Source organism: Panthera onca, chromosome A3 (assembly GCF_046562875.1).
Source record: "Panthera onca isolate mPanOnc1 chromosome A3, mPanOnc1 haplotype 2, whole genome shotgun sequence".
Lineage (NCBI taxonomy): Eukaryota > Metazoa > Chordata > Mammalia > Carnivora > Felidae > Panthera > Panthera onca.
The window spans coordinates 111,741,961-111,768,519 of NC_138341.1; the positions used below are offsets into that span (position 1 = coordinate 111,741,961).

A 26,559-nucleotide genomic window follows, 5' to 3' on the forward strand; every position below is an offset into this window, starting at 1 on the left:
GCATCTTACATGGCCAAAGTGGAAAAAAAAAGAGAGAGCAAGATTTTGAGGCTTTCGTCAATCCCATTCATTCTTTTCTGCATGCATTCCTTGATCCGACCATGCATCAAGCATGCATTCACTCGAAGCACACTCTCATTCAGCCATGCATTTACCTATGCAGGAATCTGTTAACAAGTACCTGAATCCTCCTCTGGGACAGACCCTGGGCAGATGACCCATCTCCAGGAATTTCCAGGCTCCCACAGTGGACTTTCTATAGTAATTGCCTGCTTTCTCTGGGCTGTGTCAGTTCCCCTTACAGGGACAATGTTCCAGCTTCACCCTCCTCGGACTTGGTAGCTATACCTGCCATGTGCAGAGATTCTATCCACATTTGAACCAAGCATATGACTGAATCTATTTGTCTCGCTCTGTCAGACGCGTAAGTGCCACTTCTCCAGGGGTGATGTGTTTTCTTGCAAACTGTCAAAAAGCCAATAGAGAAATATAGTGATATATCTTGGAAGTTTGTCATCTGGTGGTGATTCTTTTGGAGAGTAGAACTATTATTCGATTTCTCTCTGTGTATCTATTAATCTAGTATATGGTCTAGGTATAGAAGGACTTCAGTAACTGTTTTCGAGTAAACTATTCAATATTGTAATAACTATGCAATATATACACATATATGAAAAGAATTTCTCCTCTATTCCTTCAACCGTTATCATTTCTGGGATTAATAAACTGGTAAGGAGCCTGTATTTGTGTTAAATCCTTCAATATCAATTTTTAAACACCTGACACAATTAAGTTGCAAATATAAACCAAAAAGATCACACACACACGCACACACACACACACACACACACACACACACACAGGAATATTATTACTCAGCCATCAAAATAAATGAAATCTTGTCATATGCAATGATGTGGATGGAGCTAGATGTATTATGCTAAGCAAAAGAAAGTCAAAGAAAGACAAACACCATATGATTTCACCCATAGGTGGAATTTAAGAAATAATAGCGATGAACATACATGAGTGGAAGGAAAAACAAAGAGAGGGAATAAAAACATGAGAGAGTCTTAATGATAAAGAACAAACTCAAAGTTGATGAAGGAAGGTGGGTTGGGGGTGGGCTAAATGGCTTTGGGGTATTAAGGAAGGCACTTGTTATGATGAGCACTGGGGGTTGAATATAATTGATGAATCACTGAAATCTACCCCTGAAACCAATCTTGCACTGTATGTTAACTAACTACACTTTAAATAAAACTTAAAAAACAAAAAACTACCTTGCCCTATAAACCCCAGGGATAAGTGAACAGCACAGGGAACTACAGTCAACACTATTGGAATAATGTTACATGATGACAGATAGTGACTATGCATACCATGGTGAGTGTTGCATAATGCATAGAATCGTCGAATTACTGTGTTGTGCACCTAAGACGAACACAGCACTGTATGTCAACCCTAAAAATAAAAATTTTTTAAATATTTCCAAAATAAAATTTGCCCTGGCATGAAAAAAAAAAAACAACTGGACCCATACATAATACGTATTTGGTCAAGAGATGTTTGAAAAATGTGCCAACGCAACTCAATGTGGAAAGGATAGTCTTTACAACAAATGGTGTTGAAACAATTACATATTCATATGTAGAAAGACGGAGAAGATTCTTGACTGTTTCCTTATAACATAAACGAAACTTAATATTGTCTAAAAAATATTACTTTATCATAATGTGACTATACAGTAAACACAAAAATACTAAGAACAACTTAATATGATCAATGCATCATAGACGTAAATTGAAAGGCTACCTATAAAACTTCTAGAAGAAACTATAGGAAAAAAACAAAACTGAATTTCATGGCCTTGGTTTAGCATAGACATTTTAGATCAGACACAGGAAGCACAATCTATAAAAGAAAACATTGCTCCATTTGACTTCGGTAATCTCTATACCCAACTTGGGGCCTCAAGAGCGGGGAGAGGCCCCGTGCAGGGAGGAAGCATGATCTCTCCCGGGCCTCTCCACTCTCTCTGAAATGTGACAGGATCCCTCACTCAGCAAGGGAGGCCTTCTCTGCCTGACTTCTATTTCACAATCTAGAAGCAGATTGCTAACTCACAGCCACATCACCCCATCATGGGCACTTCCTCTTAATCATGGGAGGAGGCAGGCTTTTCCTCTCTACAGAACAGAGGGCCTATTCTCCCCAGCACACACATTTGCACAGGGCAGGATCCCCAGACCTCTACAATGTCAGCCCCTGCCTCCGGGCCCCATCCTCCTTCGTACCTGCTGCTGCCTCTGCTGTTGGGACTCACAGGTAAGCATCGCCTTGAGGTATAATCCCTGTTCCCTACCTCCTCAACCTCCCCCTATCCCTGGACCTGAAGGGCCTCCACGTAAGGACAGGTGTGCTGTGCAGGGCTGCCACAGAAGGCCAAGGACCGGGTGTCATCTGAGAGCAGGAAATCAGGGATGGGAACATTGTGTGTATAGATCCATCACCTGAAGCTGGTTACCAGCGATATCCAAACAGCGGGTGCTTTCACCAGCCACAAGGACAAGTGTATGTATTAAATTATTTAATGCTCACAACCCCCCCCCCCCGCCTGACAGCTAGGACTGTACTCCCGATTGGCAGATGGAGAAACTCAGGCAGAGAGTGGAACTGGCCCAGTGTCACCTACTTAAGTCAGTACAGCTGCCGGGATTCACGTCCAGGCCACCCAGCTCCACGGTTCATTCTTTTCACCGTGTTATGCTTCTTGGCTTCTCGGCGGAGGCTAACTAAACAAACATCAGAAAATACAGAGAGGGAAACAGAAGAAGAGGCATCACTTAGCACACTCCGAGGTCTCCAGAGTTCCAGTTCTGCTGTGTGTCCTCCCAAACTTTGGTTAACGATGTGCTGGGTGATTCCTATGCGCCAAATCTTTTACTGAGCTTTCAACATGTATGACAATTTCATGAAATCCTCAAAGTGATCTGTATGCTAGCATGCTGGGCCACACTTCATGTATACTTGGGGATGCACTTGTGTGTGTACACGTAGGAGTGGGCATGAGGAAGGGTACACACACGGGCGTGTGCACACACACAGGATATTTGAAAGCGCTTTCCTTACTGTTGCCTTCACATCATGTCCACTCTACATGAAATGTACATTGAACACACGTTTGGTTAGCTGCCTCTCAGCTAGTCACCCTCTTTTTCTACTTCTTTAAACTTACTGCTCACTCTCCACCAAGCTCTTAAGGCAAGTAAACTTCTTTCTGGGTGAAACGATGAGAACTTTGTGTATTACTGCCTTGGTGGTCCTCTTCCATGCTGGATCAGAGTGAAGAGGGGAAAGGGGGATACAAGAAGTGGAGATTCCTGCCTATGGGATCTACACCGGTACTTATATCCTGATCCCAATTATCTAGCATCGGCTGATGCCTCCAGGCCTCAGGAAATCTCGTGCATAATCCCTTTCCAATTTCCTGAGCACTCACCCTGTGCCACACACACTTGGAAATGCACGCGTCTGTTATTTCCTAGGATCTTTGTATCCGAGGTAGACATGTTTGTCCCTTAGCTTACAGATAAGAAAAGTAGGCACAGAAAAGTCCAAGGTCACTCAGTGGTGAAGGCAGGGCTATGGTTTGAACTCAGGCAGTCTGAGTCTAGATCTCCCGGGTCTAACCATTGCTCTTCTCAAACCCTGTGGCCCCACATCCATCCCTTGAAGTTTGCAGATCTGCCAGTGGGTGTAGGGAAGGCGAGTGTGGGTGAGAGCATGTGTGGTTTGCTTCTCTGGGGCTCTTCTGCTTCCTGGGTATATGCAAATGATTGTTTTCACCAAGACATCTTCATGGGACACTCGGCTTCTCATAATTTCCTGGGAAATTCTCCACCGAAAATAGACTCCAAGTTCTCAGAAAGGGATTGCCCTATGCAAATTCACACGTTGCATAAATATTGACTGGATAACTACAAGGTGCCAAGAACTGTTACATGAGCTTACGGAGTACTGGTTATTAAAAGAGAGAAAGCAGTGGCCCTCGTGGAAGTTATATCATGATGAACAAAAAGACTGGAAACGATAGATATACCAATTAAGCAAATAACACAACATACCAGAAAGCGATGAGTGTTAGAAGAAACACAATAGTACAGCTGGGTAAGAAAATGAGAGACTCTTTAGGGTAGGATGTATTTAAAGAGGCAGCCTGGGGGCACCTGGGTGGCTCAGTCGGTTAAGCGTCGGTTAAGCTCAGATCATGATCTCACACTCCGTGAGTTCGAGCCCCGCGTCAGGCTCTGTGCTGACAGCTCAGAGCCTGGAGCCCGCTTCGGATTCTGTGTCTCCCTCTCTCTCTGCCCCTCCCCCGATCATGCTCTGTCTCTATCTCAAAAATAAATAAAAACATTAAAAAAAAAACTTTTTTTTTTTTAAATAAAGAGGCAGCCTGGGTGGGCATCACTGAGAAGGGAGATTTGAGCAAGATTATGAGAAGGTGGGGGTGTGGGCCATGTGATCTTCTGGAAGAAAAGCCTTCCTGAACAGCATGGGAACAGCATGTGCACATGCCCTGACCCTCCCGCTCTGTTCAAGGATTTGGGCTTTTACTCTGAGTGAAACGGTTGCCATTGCAAAGTTTTGAAGACACAAGTGGCATGATGCGACATGAGTTTTAACTTATTCTAGGATTTGGTTGAGATTAGACTATCACAGGGCATACATAGAAGGAACTAGAGCATTCAAGAGCTTCCCGCATTTGTGCAAACAAGGACATATGGTGTGCACCAAGACAGCAGCCAGGAGAGGAAGGGGAAAGAGGTCAGATTGTGGGTGCATGCAGAAGGGGATCTCCTGATACATAGGGTTTGGGGTGGAAAGAGAGGCTCCCGAGGGTTTGGACCTGAGCGTCTGGGAGACTAAAGGTGCCTCAGCTGAGATGTACAAGGACGTGTTGGAAACTGAGTTCAGTTTGGGATGAGTTAACTGTGAGAAGTTTACCTCTATCAAAGTAAAGTGGTGAATTCACAAAAATAAACTCAAAATGGATAAAGGACTTGAATGTGAGACAGGAAACCATCAAAACCCTAGAGGAGAAGGCAGGAAAAGACCTCTCTGACCTCAGCCGTAGCAATTTCTTACTTGACACATCTCCAAAGGCAAGGGAATTAAAAGCAAAAATGAACTACTGGGACCTTATGAAGATAAAAAGCTTCTGCACAGCAAAGGAAACAACCAACAAAACTAAAAGGCAACCAATGGAATGGGAAAAGATATTTGCAAATGACATATCGGACAAAGGGTTAGTATCCAAAACTCTATAAAGAGCTCACCAAACTCCACACCCGAAAAACAAATAATCCAGTGAAGAAATGGGCAGAAAACATGAACAGACACTTCTCTAAAGAAGACATCCAGATGGCCAACAGGCACATGAAAAGATGCTCAACATCGCTCCTCATCAGGGAAATACAAATCAACACCACACTCAGATATCACCTCATGCCAGTCAGAGTGGCCAAAATGAACCAATCAGGAGACTATAGATGCTGGCAAGGATGTGGAGAAACAGGAACCCTCTTGCACTGTTGGTGGGAATACAAATTGTTGCAGCCGCTCTGGAAAACAGTGTAGAGGTTCCTCAAAAAATTAAAAATAGACCTACCCTATGACCCAGCAATAGCACTGCTAGGAATTTACCCAAGGAATTAGGAGTACTGATGCATAGGGGCACTTGTACCCCAATGTTTATAGCAGCACTCTCAACAATAGCCAAATTATGGAAAGAGCCTAAATGTCCATCAACTGATGAATGGATAAAGAAATTGTGGTTTATATACACAATGGAGTACTACGTGGCAATGAGAAAGAATGAAATATGGCCCTTTGTAGCAACATGGATGGAACTGGAGAGTGTTACGCTAAGTGAATTAAGCCATACAGAGAAAGACAGATATCATATGGTTTCACTCTTATGTGGATCCTGAGAAACTAACAGAAACCCATGGGGGAGGGGAAGGGAAAAAAAAAAGGTTAGAGTGGGAGAGAGCCAAAGCATAAGAGACTGTTAAAAACTGAGAACAAACTGAGGGTTGATGGGGGGTGGGAGGGAAGGGAGGGTGGGTGATGGGTATTGAGGAGGGCACCTTTTGGGATGAGCACTGGGTGTTGCATGGAAACCAATTTGACAATAAACTTCATATATTGAAAAAAAAAAAAAAACAAATAAAAGTTGGTGGATTGGTGAACTATAGAGTTCCAGAATTAAAAAAAAAAAAAAAGAAGTAAAGTGGTGAGTGGCTGGTCAGACATACAAATCCAGAGTTCAAGGGCAAGGCCTGGGCCAGACAAGGAAATATGAGGATTACAGATACACAGATGGCAGAGTTTACACCTCTCCCTGGCTCCTCTTGACCCTCTAATCCCTCTCACCTCCACCCTCCCCTGTTCCCTCCATTTCCTTCCCCAAGATGCATGCCTATTTCTTCCCATTTGTCTTAGCAGTTCGGCTTCCTGACCCCAACTTTCCTCTCCAGACTTACAGATCAAACCACCTGATGCTCTTGGCACACCCAAGACTTGCCTGTGATAGCATGCACCCTCCTTAGGAGGCATGGTTGGTTTCAAATTGTGCTAAGCGCAGGCTTTTACCAGCTCACACTCTGTACGAGCGAACCACAACTTTTCTCCCTGAGTAGCTAAGAAATAGAAAAGAACACAGGATGTATGTATGTGTGGTTTCCAGTAGCCCTCTCCTCTGATTTATATGCCTGCCTAGTTTTTAGGACACTTCAAAAGGAAGGAAATATTTTGTATTTCTCTATGTCTCGAGAGACTGGCTAGTCACTTCAGCAGTGAAATCCAACTGTAAAGTCTTGCACTTGCAGTGAAATGAATGCCCCCAAAATGACTGTGTCCCTTCAATGTCCCGACATAGGCCACCTCCCACAACTCTTTTCAGAACACGGAAAAATTTGCAGACTACTACTTCTTTTGTTTAGGTGTTCCCATGGTGCTATGTCCTCCTTCAAGGACATGTTTCTCAAATCTACCAGTCCCTGGAACAATTTTCTTTGTCCTCGGGCCATTTAGTCCAACTCAAAGGCTCTACATGGCGCGATCACCTTCTTTGAAGCCATATTTCTAATTATGCTAAACTACACATCACATAAAATCTACCCTCTCACCACTTTTAAGGGTACAAGCCAGTGGCCTCACATACTTTCACAAAGTTGGGAAGTCAGCACCACTGTGCGTTTCAGGAACTTTTTCAACAACCGAAGCTGACACTTTGCATCCATTAAACAAGAATTCTCCATTCCGTCTTCCCCCACAGCCACTGATAATCTCTATTCTATTTTTTTGTATCTATGAATCTGTCTCTTGTACATACTTCATGTAAGTACAATCATATGCCTGTCCTTTTGTATTTGGCATATTTCACTTAAAATGATATTTTTTTTTAGGTTGATCCATTGTATAGTACATATCAGACTCTCACTGCTTATTAAGGTTGAATAGAAGTCCAAGTACATCAACACTTTTTATCCACTCATCTATGGATAGATATGAATTTTTTCTGCTACCTTTTGGTTATCATGAAAAATACTGTTATGAACACAGATGCACAAAGATCTGAGTACATACCTGTAATTTGGGGGGTGTTTGCCTAAGAATGGAACATTCTGATCATATGGTAAATTCTATAGTTCAATTTTAGTGAAAACACCAGTTTCCACAGTGACTGCACCATTTTTTATTCCTACCAACGATGTACGATGGTTTCAATTTATCCACAGCTTACCCAATCCTTTTATCCTGATTTTTTATTTTCTTGTATGTATTTTGGTTTTGCTTTATTTTGTTTTTGGTAAAAGCCATTATCAGGGAAAGTGGCATCTCACTGTGGTTTGGATTTTCATTTTTCTAATGACTAGTGATGTCCAACTTCTTTTCATGTGCTTACTCACCACTTGAATATCTTATTTGAGGAAATGTCTGTTGGAGTCCTAGGTCCTTTTTCTCAACGGGGCTGTTCATTATTTCGTTGTTGAATTGTACGAGTTCTTTTTATATGCTGGTTATTAATCCTTTCTGAGACATATGCTTTGCAAATATTTCCCCCCATTCTGTGAGTTCTCTTTCACTTTTGATTTTGTCCTCTGCTGCCTGAAAGTTTTGTTTTTGTTTTTTTTTAATTTACTTATTTATTTTAAGAGAGAGAGCACAGAAGTAGGGGAGGGACAGAAAGAGAGAGAGTGACAGACAATGCTAAGCAGGCTCTGCGCCACCAGCACAGAGCCCAATGGAGGGCTTGAATCCATGAACCATGAGATTATTATCTGAGCCTGAGTTAGGCACATACCAGACTGAACCATCCAGGGACCCCTGCAACAATTTTTTTAAATTTTCATTAAGTCCGTTTTAAATATTTTTTAGTTTGTTATGTTTGCTTTTGGTTTCTTATACAATAAATCATTGCCAAATCCAATATCACAATTTTTCCCTACAGTTTTTTCTCTGAAAATTTGTTTGATTTATTGATTTATTGATTTAGCTCTCGTATTTAGGTCCCTTCATCCAATTTGAGCTCATTGTTCTAGGTAGAGTACGGTGAGGGTTCAACTTCCTTATTTGGATGTAGATATTCAGTTTTCCCGTGCTTCTTTTCATGTTGAAAAGATCACTCTTTCCCCCACTGAATGGTCTTGGTACTCTTGTTGAAAATCATTTGACCATATATGTGAGGGTTTATTGTTAGGCTCTCCATTCAATTCCATTGCTCTATATCTCTATTCCTTTTCAGTACTGCAGTACTCTAATTATTATACTATGTAGTAGGTTTTTGAATCAAGGAGTATGAGTTTCCCAACTATTTTCTTTTCCAGGATTGTTTGGTGATCTGAGACCCTTGAAACTGCATATGAATTCTAGAATGGGCTTTTCCATTTCTGCAAAAACAAAAACAAAAAACTGCCATGGGAGTTTTGATAACAATTGTATTGAATCTGTAGATCGCTTTAGGTAGTATTGACATCTTAACAATATCAAGTCTTCCAATGCACGAGCAGAGGAAGTTTTTCCATTTATTTATGTCTTCTCTCATTTCTTTCAGCAAAAATGTTTTACACTTTTTGGTGTACAGCCTTTCATCCCCATGAAAACAATTTACTACTAAGTATGATGTTAGTGCAAGTGGAATTGTTTGCTAATTTCCTTTTTGAATTGGTCACCACTCACTTAGAGAAATGCACTTGAGTCTTGACTGTTGATATTGGTTTTGACTGTTGATATTGGTTTTATTTTTCCTCTAGGATTTTATTTAAACTCAAGTTAGTTAACACCTAATGTAGTCTTGGCTTCAGGAGTAAAACCCAGTGATTCATCTCTAACATATGACACCCAGTGCTCATCTCAAAGAGTGATCTCCTTCATGCCCATCACACATTTAACCCATCCCCCCCATCTCTCTCCCCTCCAGCAACCTTCAGTATGTTCTCTGTATTTAAGAGTCTCTTATGGTTTGCCTCCCTCTCTCTTTTTATCTCATTTTTCCTTCCCTTCCCCTATGTTCATCTGTTGAGTTTCTCAAATTCCACGTGTGAGTGAGCTCATTTGGTATCTGTCTTTGTCTGACTTATTTCACTTGGCATAATACCCTCTAGTTCCATCCATGTCGTCACAAATGGCAAGATTTCATTCTTTTTTTATTTAAATATAATTTATTGTCAAATTGGTTTCCATACAACGCCCAGTGTTCATCCAACAAGTGTCCATATTCATATACATTGTATTATAGTATTTACTATGTATATTGTATGTTACTATATAGTATATATATTAGTGTATTATATGTATATAGTATTATATACATTGCATGTATGTATGTGTGTGTGTGTGTGTGTGTGTGTGTGTGTATACACATACCACATCTTCTTTATCCATTCATCAGTTGATGGATACTTTGGCTCTTTCTATAATTTGGCTATTGTTGACAGTGCTGCTATAAACATTGGCATTCATAAGCCCCTTTGATTCAGCATTTTTGTATCCTTTGGATAAATACCTAGTAGTGCAATTTCTGGGTCATAAGGTAGTGCTATGATTAATTTTTTTTAGGTACCTCCATATTGTTTTCTAAGGTGGCCACACCAGTCTGGATTCCCACCGACAGTGCAAAAGGGTTCCCCTCTGTTTTTTTTTTTTTTTTTTTCACATTGTATTTATATATAGCATAGAGATACTACTCCTTTTTATTTCCTTCATTCTGCTACCTTCTGATTTATTTTTCCTCTTCTTTTTCTGATTTCTCAAGGTCCGTAGTTGTTAACTGAATTGTGATCTTTCCTCTCTTTAAATGTAGGCATTACAGCCATAAATTTCCCTCTAGAGCTGCTTTCACTGCAGACTGTAGTTTGGGGAAGTTGTGTTTCCATTTTCATTTATCTCAAGGTGTTCTCTAAATTCCCTTGTGATTCCTTTTGGCTTAAGTTTTTATTTTTTAAGAATGAGTTGTTTTATTTCTATAAATTTGAGAATGTCCAGTTTCTGGTTTTGTTGTTGATTTCTCATTTTATTTCACAAACTATTTCACCAGTTCACTGCTTGAAAAGACTTTCTTCCAGATTCCAGTAAGTTGCCTGCCTCTTAGCCTGTATAACAATGGCTGATACAAAGGTTTTTTATAGTAACTGGTTTCTGTAATAGTCTGGGGATACATATGTGGTAAAAAGAACAATATCCTTCAAAGAAGTCCATATTATAATACCCAGAGCCTGTGAATAGTTTTCTCTTACATGGCAAAAGAGATTTTGCAGAAGTGATTAACTCAAGACTATTAAATGGGGAGATTATCCGAGATTATCAAAGTGGCCCAAATATATTCACAAGAGTCCTTATAAGAATGAGGCATGGAAATCCAAGTTAAAGAAGGACAGGTGACAAGAAAGGCAAGAATCTGGAGTGATTGGAAGATGGGAAACCAAGAGAAAAAGATTGTGGGCAGCTTCTAGAATTTGGAAAGACAAAGACAATAACTCCAGAAGAAACGCAGCTCACCTGACCCTTGATTTTAACCCAGCAACACCAATTTTGGACTTCTGACCTCAAGAATTGTAAGATAATAAACTTCTGTAGGTTTTGGCATTAAGTTTTTAAAAGTGTTGCAATAGCATTCAGAAACTAAAATGATTACGATATGAGGGGGAAAAAACCACATATTTTTGAATGTTTTACTTCTTATGAAACTACATGCTTATGGTGTGTTTAAAGCTCTGCCCATCACTGTCTCTCAAGCATCCAGGCTGCTGGGACAGACCCCAGCATGTGCACGTGCTTGTGAAGGAGGGAAGTTGATCCATAGAGCTTCCAGAAGTTAAACACACAGCCCAGAAACTACATCCATCACTTCCGCTCACACACAATGGTCTAAAGAAGTCTCACGGCCCCACCTAATGCAAGAGACCAGAAAGCGTAACACCCCAAGGGGCCAGAACACAGACAAGCAGGATCATTTGGCGAAGCACGACGCTTTCAGAGAGGGCTGGGGCCGTCCGCCTGCCGTGTGCCACATCACTGAATCTCTCTGTGTTTTGCTTTCCTCGTCTGTAACAGGGTCCCGTGTGACAGGCTCGTCGCAAGGGCTACATGCCGTGTACACGCAGCGGGCTGGGCTCACGGTGTGCACTCAGTGAAAGCTGTTGTGGATAAATACTTGAGCGGACGGACAGGATCGCACAAGGATGCTAAATAGCTGTTTTGTTCTCCCCCCAGGTGTGGCAGGTGAGGCGGAACTGCAGGTGATCCAGCCCGAGAAGTCGGTGTCTGTGGCGGCCGGACAGACGGCCACTCTGCGCTGCATCCTGACCTCCCTGCAGCCCTCTGGGAAGGTCGAGTGGTTCAGGGGCACAGGGCCAGGCCGGGAGTTAATCTTCAGTTTCAGAGGAGACCCTCACTCCCCTCGAGTAACAAATGTTACAGACTTCACAAAGCGAAACAACATGGACTTTTCCATCCGCATCAGTAACATCACCCCAGAAGACACGGGAACCTACTACTGTGTGAAGTTCCAGAAAGGGAACCCCGACGTGGAGTTTAAGTCTGGACCAGGCACCCAGGTCACCGTGAGCGGTGAGTATTGCTCCTTCCCCTGGTTGTGACAAATCAATAAGAATGCCCTCCACTGTCTGAGCAGCAGATAAGGATCAGGTGCTGTTATGGGTGCCCCTGAATCAGCCCCTTCCACAGATCACGAAAGTTGAGGCCTGGAGAGGCCTTGCTATTTGCTGAAGACACCACGGCTGATAAACGGTGGGAAAATCTGGAACCGCGGTCTGCAGGTTCCCAGCTCTTCCTTTTTTCAATCCTGACCAGCCCTCTGGTTCCCAGGATGAGAGACTGAAAGTCTGGGAGACATGCTAGTCACAAGGCCCATCCTCACATCTGCCAAATAGCACTCATGTCGATGTGTCCGGAATCCTCCACACTCGGCATTTACTAAGCACCTGCTATGCGCAAGCTCTGTTCTGGGTACTGTAGGAGGAGGAGGTGGAGACCGAGAGTGACACCCACCAGAAATGTCCTTCCTGTGCCCAGATTGGTGGGAAGTCCCCTGGCAGAGAAGACAAGGGGGACTTTGAACTGAGGCTGGAATTGCACGTGGGCCCTGCCCCTGACTCAGTCTCCGACACCGCCCTCCCAACACTATCAGCAGGGCTAAAACATAATGCATGCGAGGGTTCTACACAGTGTCACATACCTGTCGTTGCTGAGGATGACCAGAGTCATGCTTACTGCTCGTAAATGCTCCTCTTGTACCCAAACCCTCTCCCCCCGTGGTGTCGGGCCCCACGGCCAGGGCCACACCTGAGCAGACTGTGAGCTTCACCTGCGAGTCCCACGGCTTCTCCCCCAGAAACGTCACCCTGAAATGGTTCAAAAACGGGAATGAGCTGGCAGCCTCCCAGACCACCGTGGACCCAGAGGGAGACAGCGCTTCCTACAGCATCTTCAGCACAGCCAGGCTGCCGCTGGCCCCGGGGGACGTTCACTCCCAGGTCATCTGCGAGGTGGCCCATGTGACCCTGCAGGGGGGCCCTCCTCTTCGTGGGGCTGCCAACTTGTCCGAGACCCTCCGAGGTAGATGCCCGTCACCCCCGGCCCAAGCCCAGCTCCGGCCCCCAAGCCTCCCAGCCTGCCCCTCCCCCACTCCGTGCTCCCATCCTTCCATCCCCTGGAACCTGCCTCCTGACAGACCCTCCCAACCACCGGGCACCCAGGGGTACCGTCACCTCCTCCTGTTTTAACGGCAGTTCGGGTGAACACCTACCGTGCTAGGTAGTTCGATTTACTTTCCCATAGCCACTCCAATTATTGAGCACCTACTGTAATCCAGTCACTGTGTGCTTGGTGATTTCATGGATTTTGCTAGTTATTCGATTCCAAATGTATGCTGGGGGCTCGATTTCACTCATCATTACCCTAATAGGAGCTACCAGTAGGTACCTTGAGCACCTACTGTGTACTGGGCACTGTGCTTAGGGATTTCACTCACATGCAAAGCCTACCCTCAGTGTTTGAGCACCAGCTGTATGCCTAGCACTGATCTGGGTGATTCCCTTGCTACGTGGGGGGAGCTAAGTTCTCGAGCCCCTCCCCGGTGATGTGTCTGTTCCATGAGGTCAGAGCTTCTGCTCTGTGCTGTTTCAGTTCCACCCACCTTGGAGGTTACCCAGCAACCCGTGACAGGGGACCAGGTGATGGTCATTTGCCAAGTGAAGAAGTTCTACCCCCAGCGCCTCCAGCTGACTTGGTTGGAGAACAACATATCCAAAACAGAAACTACCTTTAGCCTCATAGAGAACAAGGATGGGACCTTCAACTGGACGAGCTTGTTCCTGGTGAATTTATCTACCCACACAGAGGATGTGGTGCTCACCTGCCAGGTGCAGCATCATGGGCAGCAGGCAGTCACCAAAAGGCATATACTCAAGACCTCTGGCTACACCAAGGACCAGTGCACAGATGGAAACTCGAGTGAGCCTTGATGTCAACTAATCTGGCATTTAATTTTATATTTTCTTTTTTCATGGTAAAGTAGTTATTCATGCTCATTATAGAATAATCTAGAAGTCTATAGATACGAAGTAGAAATTTGCTGTGAGGTCCGGGACTTCCCCCAAAGCCCACATTCCAAGAATGACCACTGGTAAGAGTCTGGTACAGATCTCTTTAGATCTTTTGACATAACCACGCATTAGAGAAAGAAACAACAGAGGGAGGGAGATGATCTTGTTGCTAGGGTCTGCCTCCTGCTCCTTCACCTGACAGGGATTAAGTCACCATGCCAGGCCAGCCACCCCCTCCTCCCGATCTTTCTTACCCGCCTATTCTATATTCCTTCAGAACATTCTATTGTCACCCCAGCAAATGTCTGCATCCACCACTCTGAAATTCTGGAAGAAAGTCCAGAGGACCTGGAGTTTCCGGTTTTCTGTTTTTATAAAGAAATCTTTTTTAAGTTTATTGATTTATTTTCAGAGAGAGAGAGAGAGAGAGTCCCTGAGGACAGGGACCACCAGCCTGTAGAACAAACACGTATTAGATATAGCAACTGGTCATTGTCCCAAGGACCTACAGAGTCCCCCTTTTATGACCGAAGTATATCTCATTTCTCTCTCATGTAACATCAGGAGCAGGTGGAGCCAGGATTCAAGGAGTCTTTGCTCCAAAAGACCTTTCAAAGGCCCATGTTCCTTCTATATGCACTATGACATCACTGTCACTGCTGGGTCAACAATGGGTCACTGAGTGTCCATGTCTCCCAACTGGGAGAGTATAGATAGGAACAGGAAAACAAATAACTTCTTTCAAAACTAGAGGTATACAGAAGTTGCAGAATTGTGTCCACTAATGACTTAGTCATGGATGCACATCCAGTTGCAAATAGAGTCCATAATTATGTAGTCATGTGACTAATGACATTGGCTTTTCTACAAAACCAATATACCATTAGACACTTCATAAAATAATTTCCTACTATCATCTAAAATGGGGTCTATATTCGGATTTCCAAAAATTTCTTCTGTAACTTTATTTTGTGCACCTAGCTTGGTTTTAATTCATCTGTAAATGCTTGGAAGAACTTTCCTGTGAAACCACCTAGGCCTCCACAATTCTTTTTTTGACTTGAAAATAATTTGAATGGCTACTCAGATTCATCATTTTATATAGGATGCTTGGGGGCCCGCTGTGCTTTTGAGGAGTTTGGTCCATTTTCTCTGAGTTATCAAATTTCTTCCCACAGAGTTGCTCATAATATTACCTTGATAGCCTGTTGATGTCTGTAGGGTCTGTAGTGACATGCTGTTTCATTCTTGATATAATGTGTTATTTTTCATATTTTTCACTGTCAAAATTGCTAGAAGATTTTCAATTTTATTGGTCTTTTCAAAGAACCCACTTTTTAAAAAATTTTTTTATTTTTTAAAATTGACATCCAAGTTAGTTAGCATATAGCACAACACTGATTTCAGGAGTAGATTCCTTAGTGCCCCTTACCCATGTAGTCCATGACCCCTCCCACAACCCCTCCAGTAACCCTTAGTTTGTTCTCCATATTTATGAGTCTCTTCTGTTTTGTTCCTCTCACTGTTTTTACATTATTTTTGTTTCCCTTCCCTTATGTTCATCTCTTCTCTCTTAAAGTCCTCATATGAGTGAAGTCATATGATTTTTGTCTTTCTCTGACTAATTTCACTTAGCATAATACCCTCCAGTTCCATCCATGTAGTTGCAAATGGCAAGATTTCATTCTTTTTGATTGCCGAGTAATTCTCCATTGTATAGATATACCACATCTTCTTTATCCATTCATCCATCGATGGACATTTGGGCTCTTTCCATATTTTGGCTATTGTTGATAGTGCTGCTATAAACATGGGGGTGCATGTTGTCCCTTCGAAACAGCACATCTGTATCCCGTGGATAAATGCCTAGTAGTGCAATTGCTGGGTCGTAGGGTAGTTCTATTTTGAGTTTTTTGAGGAACCTCCATACTGTTTTCCAGAATGGCTGTACCAGTTTGCATTCCCACCAGCAGTGCAAAAGAGATCCTTTTTCTCTGCATCCTCGCCAACATCTGTTGTTGCTTGTGTTGTTAATGTTAGCCATTCTGAAAGGTGTGAGGTGGTATCTCATTGTGGTTTTGATTTGTATTTCCCTGATGAGGAGTGATGTGGAGGATTTTTTCATGTGTCGGTCAAAGAACCCACTTTTGTTTCAGTGATTTTCTCAATTGTTTCTGTTTGCAATTTCATTGCTTTTTCTCCTCTTTTTTTTTCCTTCACTTTCTTTGAGTTGATTTTGTTCCTCCTCATTTTTTGAAATTTGAACTGAGATTTTTTTTTGTCTAATTTAAATTCCAGTTAGTTAACATACAGTGTAATACTGGTTTCAGGAGTAAAATTCAGTGATTCATCACTTACATATAATACCGAGTGCTCAACACTGGTACCCTCCTTGATACACATCACTCTTCCAGCACATTCCCCACCTCCCTCCATCGACCCTTGGGTTATTCTCTACCATTAGGAGTCTCTTGTGGTTTGTTCCCTCTCTCTCTTTTCCCCTCTTCCCGTATGTGCATTTGTTTTGGTTCTTAAATTCCATGCGTGAGTGAAATCATATGGCCTTTGTCCTTCTCTGACTGACTTCTTTCCCTTAGCATAATACACTCCAGCTCCATCCATGTTGTTGCAAATGGCAAGATTTCTTTCTTTTTGATTGCTGAGTACTTTTCCACTGTGTATACATATGTATATATATACACACACACACACATATGTGTATATTTATATACATATATATATACATATATATACATATACATATACATACATATACACATATATACATATATATACATATACATACATATACATACATATACATATATATATATATATATATATTCCACGACTTTACTCATTCACCAGTCAATGGACATTTGGGCTCTTACCATTGTTTGGCTATTGTTGATAATGTTGCTATAAACATTGGGGTGCATGTATCCCTTTGAATCTGTATCTTAGGGTCCTCTGGGTAAGTACCTAGTAGTGCAATTGCTGGGTCATAGTATAGTTCTATTTTTAACTTTTTGAGGAACCTCCATACTGTTCTCCAGGGTGGCTGCACCAGTCTGCATTCCCACCAACAGTGCAAGAGCGTTCCCCGTTCTCCGAATCCCCGCCAACAACTGTTGTCACTTGTGTTAGCAATTCTGACAGAGTGAGGTAGCTTCTCGTTGGAGTTTTGATTTGTATTTCTCTGATGATGAGTGACGTTGAGCATCTTTTCATGTGTCTGTTAGTCATCTGGATGTCTTGTTTGGAAAAGTGTCTATTAGTGCCTTCTGCCCATTGTTGGTTTGTTTTTAATTCAAGTTAGTTAACATACAATGTAGTCTTGGCTTCAGGAGTAGAACCCAGTGATTCATCTCTTACAGATGACACCCAGTGCTTATCCCCAAAAGTTCTCTCCTTAATGCCCATTACCACTAGCTCATCCCCCCACCCACCTCCCCAACAGCAACCCTCAGTTTGTTCTATGTATTTAAAAGTCTCATTTGGTTCCCCCATTTCTTCACTGGATTGCTTCTTTGGAAACTGAGATTGATGCTAGACTTTTGAGTGTCACACCTTGGCCTGCTTCTGTTTCCAGGGATTCAGGCACGTGAAGCCAGGGTACCTAAGCTGTGTTCTTCCTCCAATCTGCTGACATTTAACTGCCTGCCTTCCTCCTCCACCTTTCAGAGTCCTCCTATGCTTGGACCTCATGCCATTTCCAGGGGTCAGGCATGCACTCAACCAGGAGACAAGTCCACAGCATCTCATCTTGACAAGCCTGGGTTTGGTTTTTAGACTTCTGTCTTACACTGGGGCACACACGAGGGCTGTTACTTCTGGTATTTCTAGCGTGCCTTAACTGGCAAGCTTGTTAGTGTGCTAAGGCTGCAAATAGGATTTTAAGGTTGGCTAAGCTGGCAGGCCAGAGCCAAGTGTAAGATGCTTCTGTGACCCTACGCACCAGGATGCCACTCCATGGACGTCCCAGGGCTCTGGCCACTGCCTTTCCGGGTCCAGTGCGTCTGATGTAAAGATACACATCTTTTGGTCAATGGTATTGAGGTGTTTTATGATAGTCCTAGCTTAATGGACCTCCTTTCTCTCAATATAGCATGACCACGTGTGTTGCTGAGGCCTGGGGTTGGCTGGCTCTGTTTGGACAGAGATTCTGAGTCCTCTGATCTTTCTGGGTCTTCTTCAGGATGCCAAGTTTGCCTGCCCCATTTTTCCATCTTCCTTCACCGCTCAATTATGACACAGCACCTCTTCCTTCTTGTTTGCTTTTCCCTCCTTGAAGTATCCATTTTAAATCATGCCTCTCCCTTTTACTCCCATCTGCCCTTTTGAATGTCCCTGTCTCCTGGGGCGCCTGGGTGGCTCAGTCGGTTAAGCGTCCGACTCTTCATTTCAGCTCAGGTTCATAATCTCACGGCTCATGGGTTCAAGCCCATATCGGCCTCAACGCTGGCAGTGCAGAGCTGGCTTGGGATTCTCTGTCTCCCTACTCTCTGCCCCTCCTCTGCTCGCTCTCTCTCTCTCTGTCTCTCAAAATGAATAAATATTTAAAAATAAATAAAATAAAACGCCCTGCCTCCTGATCTTAGGTTCCTACTGCTGTTGTGATAACTGGCACATGCTTAGTGACTTAAAACAACCCACATTCATTATCTTCCATTTCTAGTGTGGAATGTCTAAAATGGGTGGCTGGGCTGCGTTCCTTCTGGGGGCTCTCGGGGAGAGTCTGTGTCCTTGCTGTTCTAGCTCCTAGTGGCAGCTCCACTCCTTGGCCAAGGGCCCCGCATCCTCTGACCTCTGCTGTGGTCCTCACATGTCCTGCTCCCAATCTCTGCATGCCTCCTACGCTTGTAAGGGTTTCGGTAATTAAGTTGGCTCCACTCCAATAGTCCCAGATAATGACCCACTCAAGACGTTAGCTAATTACCACACAGTCGTTCTTGCCACGTAAGGTACCACATATTCACAGACTCTGGAGGTTCAGGGCCAACCCTTTTAAGTCAAGCACACTTTGAAACCCATTCCTAAGATCTGTGTCCTGATGGGCAGGACACATTAAAATATTTTCTGATTTCAGGGCGCCTGGGTGGCTCAGTCGGTTAAGCGTCTGACTTCGGCTCAGGTCATGATCTCACCGGCTTGTGGGTTCGAGCCCCACATCGGGCTCTGTGCTGGCAGCTCAGAGCCTGGAGCCTGCTTTGGGTTCTGGGTCTCCCTCTCTCTCTCTCTGCCCCTCCCCTGCTCACACTCTGTCTCTCTCAAAAATAAATAAACATTAAAAAAATTTCTAATTTCAGCTGGATTTAATATTGGCTGTGGTATTTCCATAACTCTCAGGCTCCTTGACTCGCTGCCCCTTGCTTCACCTGCCCTTTTCCTGTGGCTGGTGAGGGTAGGAGGACAGCGGTGTAAGTGACTGAGCTTTTGGATTTGGTGAATTTTCTCTTTTCTCTCCCAGAGATTTTGAAGGTTGGGCATTGTCTTCAAGGGCTATTGAGAACCAGATTTCCATAGAATTTACTGTCCTTTTATTCTTTTTCCTTTGGGTTTAGAAGTTCTATTTGGAGATGAGTAACTAAGGTGCTGCCTTGTCCTCAGCAGACACAAGTGCCCTGAGGGCTTTGAATGCCCTGTCTCCAAAGTCCCTATCCCACATCTCAGTATCTGTCTCCCATCGTTCCCCATCACGGCCCTGTTCTGGCAAAGCAGGTGCACTGAAGCTGAGAATCCAATCTTCTCTAGTGCCGATGCTCTTGTGGTGATGGTGGACCCAATTACGTCCTTAGCTTTTTTCTTCCCTCCGGCTCTAGGAGATGTGAGTCTACAATGTTGCCCGGATGTCCTCTTTCACACTTGACCTTTCAGGTGTGATTCACTGGTCTTAGTTTGCATCGTCTTTCTCTGAAAGGCATCAGCCCAGCAACACCCATCCAATCCCATAGTTCCTGTAATTCCCAACTCATTTCCAGATTGCCAGGGTACTCCCATCCTCTGCTCACATCATCCCAGGTCACCACTGTGAGGTTTTAGCAGTGACAATATCAGGGACAGCTGGGCCCTACCCCTGCCCCGCCACCCACCAGGCTGAGGACCTCTTGGCCAGTCAGCTGACTGAGACCCGGGTCTGTCTCTGCACCTTAGAGCTGGGTTTCCAGAACCTTCCCAGACAAACTCTGCAGGTCACCTGCCTTGGGAAGCAGCCTCTAAGATATACGAGAAGGGGGATAGCTCACTGTGGAGCGCTGCCCGATTCACATGCATGTGAGACAGGGAAGGAGGCAAGACTGGCAAAAGGAGATAGTGAACACAAGGCAGCACAGAAGAGTCATACTTGGACGAGCCGGATGCTATTTTTGACTTTTTAAAATGGAGCGGAGGGGCGAAACCTCTGTACCTGCTCTTCCTCCAGGCCTCTGCTGCAGGCTGCCCTCTAGAAGCAGGTGCAAACATGGGCAATGCACCTCTTTCAACTGAGTATAAGTGCAGAAGGCCACCCAGCTGGGACCTGCCATCCCCCAACACACCAAGGGTAAAAATGATGGGTCACCGCTCCTACCTCTAAGATTATTCCATATATTTCAAAAACTCATTTGAATTTTTTTTATTCTTTAATGTTTATTTATTGTTGAGAGAGAGACAGAGACAGAGAGAGAGAAAGAGAGAGCATGCACAAGTGAGGGAGAGGCAGAGAGAGAGGGAGACACAGAATCCGAAGCAGGCTCCAGGCTCTGAGCTGTCAGCACAGAGCCCGACGCAGGGATCAAACCCACAAACCATGAGATCATAACCTGAGCAGAAGTCACATGCTTAACCAACTGAGCTACCCTGGCTCCCCTTAACTTGAATTTCTTGATGCAAATCTAAGAGCAAAACCAGTCATTATAAAAAGGCAAAGAATCTGCAGCTATGCATCCAGATACAATGATCTATGTCCAACAGAAAGATATCCTACCTGATGCTGGCACTGGGGTCCAGGTGGGCTGGATGGTGTTTGAAAGCCCTCCTGAGAGTCTCCTTGCCTCCCTCAGGTGTTGTCCAGCCAGCAGGTCTCGTGAGGTCAGGGCACTCTGAGAGCTCCCTCAGCACGTGAGAACATCGAGGCCTGAGTGTGGAACAAGCTGGGCAGACTTGCACCTCGGTCACCACGACACTGTCCTCACTGTACTCGAGGCTGGGCTGATATTCGTTTCTATGACCCTGAAAGGTTGAACGCGTCCTGGTCCAAAGACAAGGTCGCAGATCCATCCTACGGGACAGCAGTGAATGATTTCCCACTCATCCGATGACCCTCCGTAAACTATGAGCCTGTTCCCTTCTCAGAAAGAGAGCGTCAGACATGCCCCATTGGGTGTGGGGACAAGTCAGTAAAGCCCACTTGCGTGTTGTGGAGTTCTCTTTGTCTCCACCCCTTCCCTCAGGAAGGACACCCGGTAGCCTGAGAGGGGGTGAGCGAGATGAGGTACTTCTTATTCTGAATTCTGCCTCGAGCTTCTCCCAGGGGAAATTCATGAGCTTCAGAGCATTGATGGGACCAGGTCTCCTCAGATGGAGTAAGTGGAGGCCCCTGGGAGTGGACTCCTGGATCCCTCTCTGATGCTGCCTCCTGTCCCTTCATTTCCAGATCGAGAACTGTCCACTCCACTCCTGGTGGCTCTCTTCCTGGGCCCCAAGCTGCTGCTGCTCGTCTCTGTCTCTGCCATCTATGGCCACAGGAAGCAATGGATTCACTGGTGAGATATGGACAAGGAGGGCAGGGCCAGGTCAGTCCCAGAAGGAGCCAGGTCAGTGGAAGGGGCAGCCCACAGGTCACACAGGGTCAGCGCCCACCTGGGATAAAGAGCAGATGATACACCTTTCTCAAAACCCTCAGGAACTTCGGGGATCCCTCTGGGAGGTTCCCAACTCCCAGAAAGTGTGTGGGGTCCTGCAGGAAGTGGGGGAGGGGGTTCAAGGGCTGTCAAAAGATATGCACAGAGTCTTAGGGCTTCTGGTAAGGAAGTGGGCAGAGAGGCTGAATGAGGGCCACCTGGGTGGGATGATCCCTTGGAGAGCATCTCTCGAGTATTTGGGCACTAGAAGTCCACAGGAATGCTGTGGAATGCTGACGGGTGCCCTCTGGCCGCTCTGAGGACAGCTCCCGCTCTGACCCTCCGTGGGACAGACTGGAGAGGATGGGGAAGGGCGATCAGGACCTAGGGAGGAAGGCTGAGGAGGCACAGTCCATGTCAGGGACCGCCTGTCCTCTCACTACAGGTGACCCAGGAGGAAAACAGCACCGAGGACATAGAAGACACGTGGAGAACTTTTCTGGAATGATGAGCAGATAATCAAATGTGAACATGGGTCCACGGCTCCTTCCTTCCTCCCCTGCTACATGCCATCCTCAGTCTCTGCTGCCTCCTTCCTTCCCTGAGGGGCCCAGCCTAAGACAAGGAACAACAAGAAGCTTCCACAACCCTGCCCCAGATGCCTGCTTCCCCAGAGACCCACCTGCCCACAGTTCCTGCTGCTCCTCTCCCAGTCCTTGATGCCCCCAGAGCTGGTCTTCATACCTGGTCCTGAGCAGGGGCCATGGGAACGTGCTCTGGAAACTGACAGACGGGTATCTTCCTAGAATGTGAGAAACAAGTCACGTGTACGTGTACCAGGCTATCTCTCATCCATTTCCTGGGGACCGTGGCCATTAAGTACACACTTAAGGCCGTGCTCTCATGGGCCATTCCTGCCAACCCCCAGACTCGCCAGCCTCAGTGAGGTTCTCCAATGCCTCCTGAATGCAAACGAATCCCATCCTGGGTGGAAAAGAGAAATGATTCTCCTTCCCCTTTGCCTACATGTCCTTCTACTCAAAGTAGAGAGAAGTTTCCTTCCTCTCCCTGTGACGGGGACACCAGCTCCCCACTCAGCTTCATCTTTCCTGATCGTGTATAGGTGCTGGCAGTCCAGAAACCTGGACCCTTCCCTGGTTTCCTTCTTTATACCCCGTGTTCAATTCTGCCTTCATAATGCTATGTCCAGTGGTGAGATGGTAAATGTTCAACAATCCATGCTCAGAAAGAAAAAGAAGCCTGATTTGTAGTGCTTGTCCACTTCTGCGGTGACTACAGTCCCAATGCGGCCAATTTCAAGCTGCCAACAGTGGAACAACTAGCTTGCAAAATTCTTGGAAAGCTCTCAGGAGCGAGGGCAAGCCTCCTCCCGCCCACCAGGGAGCTCCACCCAGCACCTGCACACTGCTCGCTCCCGGGCTGCCCCCTGGTCCCGGCCACCAGCATCCCTTCCTGGACCATTGCCACGTCCCTAACAGACTCTCCGGGTTCCGCCAGTGATCCTATGGAAATGGAGGTCAAATTGTCTCCCTTCTGTGCACGGCTCAGTCTCTCCCCCTTTCAAGCTCTGCTGATATGTCCCTTTACGAGAAGCACCTTCCAAAAGCCACCCCATGTAAAATACCAATTCCACTCTCACTCTGTGTTTTCACAGCTCATACCCAAACTGAGCTGTTTCCCTAAAACTTACGATCAGCTGACACGATAAACAAGGCAGTGCTCGCTCTGCACGGTGATGCAGGACCCAAGCAATGACGGCACAGCAGAAACCACGCGAAGCGATCTCAATAATCACTGGGAAGCATAACAATTTTCTGTGCCCTTGAAAAACTTTTTTCAACACATCGGATGCCCACCAACTGTCAGTTAGGAATGTATCGGGACATAAAAAAACAGTGAAACTATTATTCATCTGGTATACGGGCTTTTGAAATATTAGAAACGTTGAAAAGGGAAGAGTTTTATTTGTTTGCAAAGACTTATCAAGAGTAGTTTGCAGAGGGCCTGCCTTCCTCTGACGGCACAGTTTCCCATATAGAGCAAGCGTCTGGATTATCTCCCTCCTTTCTCACTTGGGATCAGCTTCCAACACTCCACCCTTGGCACTTCCGATGCTGTGAAATCTTTACAACATTAATGTGAATATTTGCTGGCATCACTTCGTCCGGGACATTGTCACCCTACCTTCCTCCCCCACTTTCCTCAGCGACGTGGTAAGTTTATCCTCACTCTCCTCCTCTGGCTGCATATCTGGATGCTTGGGAACAGTATCCCGGGCCGCATTCCCATGAGGGTCTCTGTGCCTTCATGAACCCCACTCCCATTGGGTTTGAACTTCCCCTCCAACCCTCTCGTTTCTCCACTGCACTGTCTGCCTTGGGCCCATTCCCTTTTTGCCATCACTCACTTTTGCACAATGTCACCCAGGTTCATCGCCGGGAGACCAGGAGACAACACGACCACCTGCTCTGCTGCTGTGGTAAACCGAGTGACAGAGTCACAGTGATCAACCCCTGTGGGCTTTGAAAGACGTGATGCTGACTTACCGTAATGTGCATCTGTTAGTTACGTAGGGACCTGCGGCTAAAGAAGACCCGGCGAGAATGTTTATACTTCATGCAATTGTCCGTGGTAAATTCCCTGGGGTAAATAAAACTGGAAGCGTGTGTCGAAGGACTGGCTGACATTTGTGCACATCGACACCATACGAAGCGAGAACTGCCTCCGTGTGTTCGTCTCTTCCGCAAGGAGGACGTCGACTCTGACAGAGAAGGGCCTCTGTGTCCTCAGTTCCCAGAACAACGACCGCCACGTCTTAAGCCATCGCATTACAAAATAAATAAATTAGTGACTACTTCACGGAGGACCTCACTTTCTACTAGATGTCAGATTTTAAAATGAAATTGTTCTTTATTGAATCAGCTGGTGCACGTATCCAAAACCATTCTGTTAAACGCTGCTCTGTCTTCTTTGTGTTTTAATATTATATCATAACATCCTCCAGGAGGCAAGCGAGCGGATTTTCAGGAAACAAAACAGTAAAGCACAGGAACCACCGGGAAGAGCCCCCAGGGGCCAAAGCTGCAAGAGTCTGAGCAAAAAATAAGTAAAGTCGTACCTGGTTCCGGTGTGGCCTGAATGTTGGTGTCCCCATAAAATTCGCATGTTAGAATCCCTCTGGTCCACGTGATGGTGTTAGAAGGGGGGGGGGGGGGACTCTTGAAAGTGAGTAGGTCATGAGTGTTCCACCCTCATGAATGGGATCAGTCTTATAAAAGAGACCCCCCCCCCGCCCCGCCCCAGAGCTCCCGAGACCCTTCTTCCCTGTGAGGCCACAATGAGAAATTCTATAGCGGTCCCTCTCCCAATCATGCTGATCTCAGACTCCAGCCTCCACAAGCGTGAGCGAGATGTTTCTTTTGTTCAGCAGCCACCCAGGCTGGGATGTTTTGCTACAGCTGCCTCAATAGACCATGACTGATAAGGCCAATGTAAAATAAATATCAATGAGTCCATATTGATATAAACAAATAACCGCACACACTAATAAATGGAGGGAAAGAAAACATATCCTGGGCAGAAAAGTCCCAGATAATTTACAAAGATACTTCACTCTAGGGTGAGAAAGCCTAACTCCCCATTCCTGAAGTGTGGGCTGTTTGTGGTGACTCCCTTCCAAAGAGGACAGAATGGAAGGAGGAAAAAGGAGTAACTACAGTGGAGACAGTTGACAAAGTTCAGTCAGGTGATCACGATCTCCCCAACAGTCATACACCATTGGTGACACTGTGCACCCTGGATGTAATGTGATGAAAATGGCATTTTTCTTCTGTGACCTTCCTCCCCAAACCCATCACCCCCGGCTGATTATGAGAAAAGTATCGGACAAACGGCAAAGAGGGACATTCCCGAGCGGCGCTCCTAAAAACTGTCAGACCATCATGAACAAGCAAAGTCTAAGAGGCGGTCCCAGCTAAGAGGAGCCTAAAAAGACATGACAAGACAGTGTAATGTGGGATGCTGCATGGATACATGGTTAAAAACTAAGGAAATCTCCTCCGGACTGAATGTCTGTGTGTCTCCAAAGTTCACGTGTTGACATTTAATCCCCAGTGCGATTGGATACGGAGGTGGGTCTTTGAAAAGTTAATTGGGTCCTGAGTGTAGAGTCCTCATGAATGAGATCGGTGCCCTTATGAAAAATACCAGATGGACAGCTCCCCCGGTGCACCCTGTGAGAATACAAGTAGTGGGCACTCTACAAACGGAAAGAGTGTTCTACAAACGTAAAGAGTGTTCTAATCACAGCATAATATCCTAGCACCCTGATCTCAACTTCCAGCCTCCAGAATTGTGAGAAATAATTTCCTGTTATTCAAGGCATCCAGATTATGGCGTTTTCTTATAGTGGCCCAAGCTAAGGCAAAATCTAAATAAACTATGGACTTTCTTTAATAATAACGTACCAATATTGGGGTTCATTAATTTTAACGTATCCACCACACTACTGTGAGAAGTGAATAAGGGGGAAACGGTGGGCAGCTGTGCCTGGAAACGCTGTATGATTGTCACAAGTTTCTCCA

General features: G+C 45.1%; 1 protein-coding gene and 1 long non-coding RNA gene across 2 annotated transcripts; one reads left to right on the plus strand and one right to left on the minus strand.

Moving 5' to 3' along the window:
* Positions 1-2: 2 nt before the first annotated feature.
* On the minus strand, positions 3-25,651 carry LOC144615887 (uncharacterized). Its single transcript, XR_013554552.2, has 4 exons — positions 24,523-25,651; positions 22,638-22,757; positions 21,100-21,974; positions 3-465 (listed from the first exon to the last, which is right to left on the minus strand). It is a non-coding gene; the product is annotated as an uncharacterized LOC144615887 (long non-coding RNA).
* On the plus strand, positions 2,174-22,434 carry LOC132676646 (signal-regulatory protein beta-1-like). The gene is given in 6 exon segments (XM_081795322.1): positions 2,174-2,328; positions 11,782-12,138; positions 12,826-13,146; positions 13,717-14,043; positions 21,769-21,877; positions 22,401-22,434. Coding segments are annotated over 6 exon segments (1,218 nt in total). The 5' UTR covers positions 2,174-2,258.
* Positions 25,652-26,559: the final 908 nt, after the last annotated feature.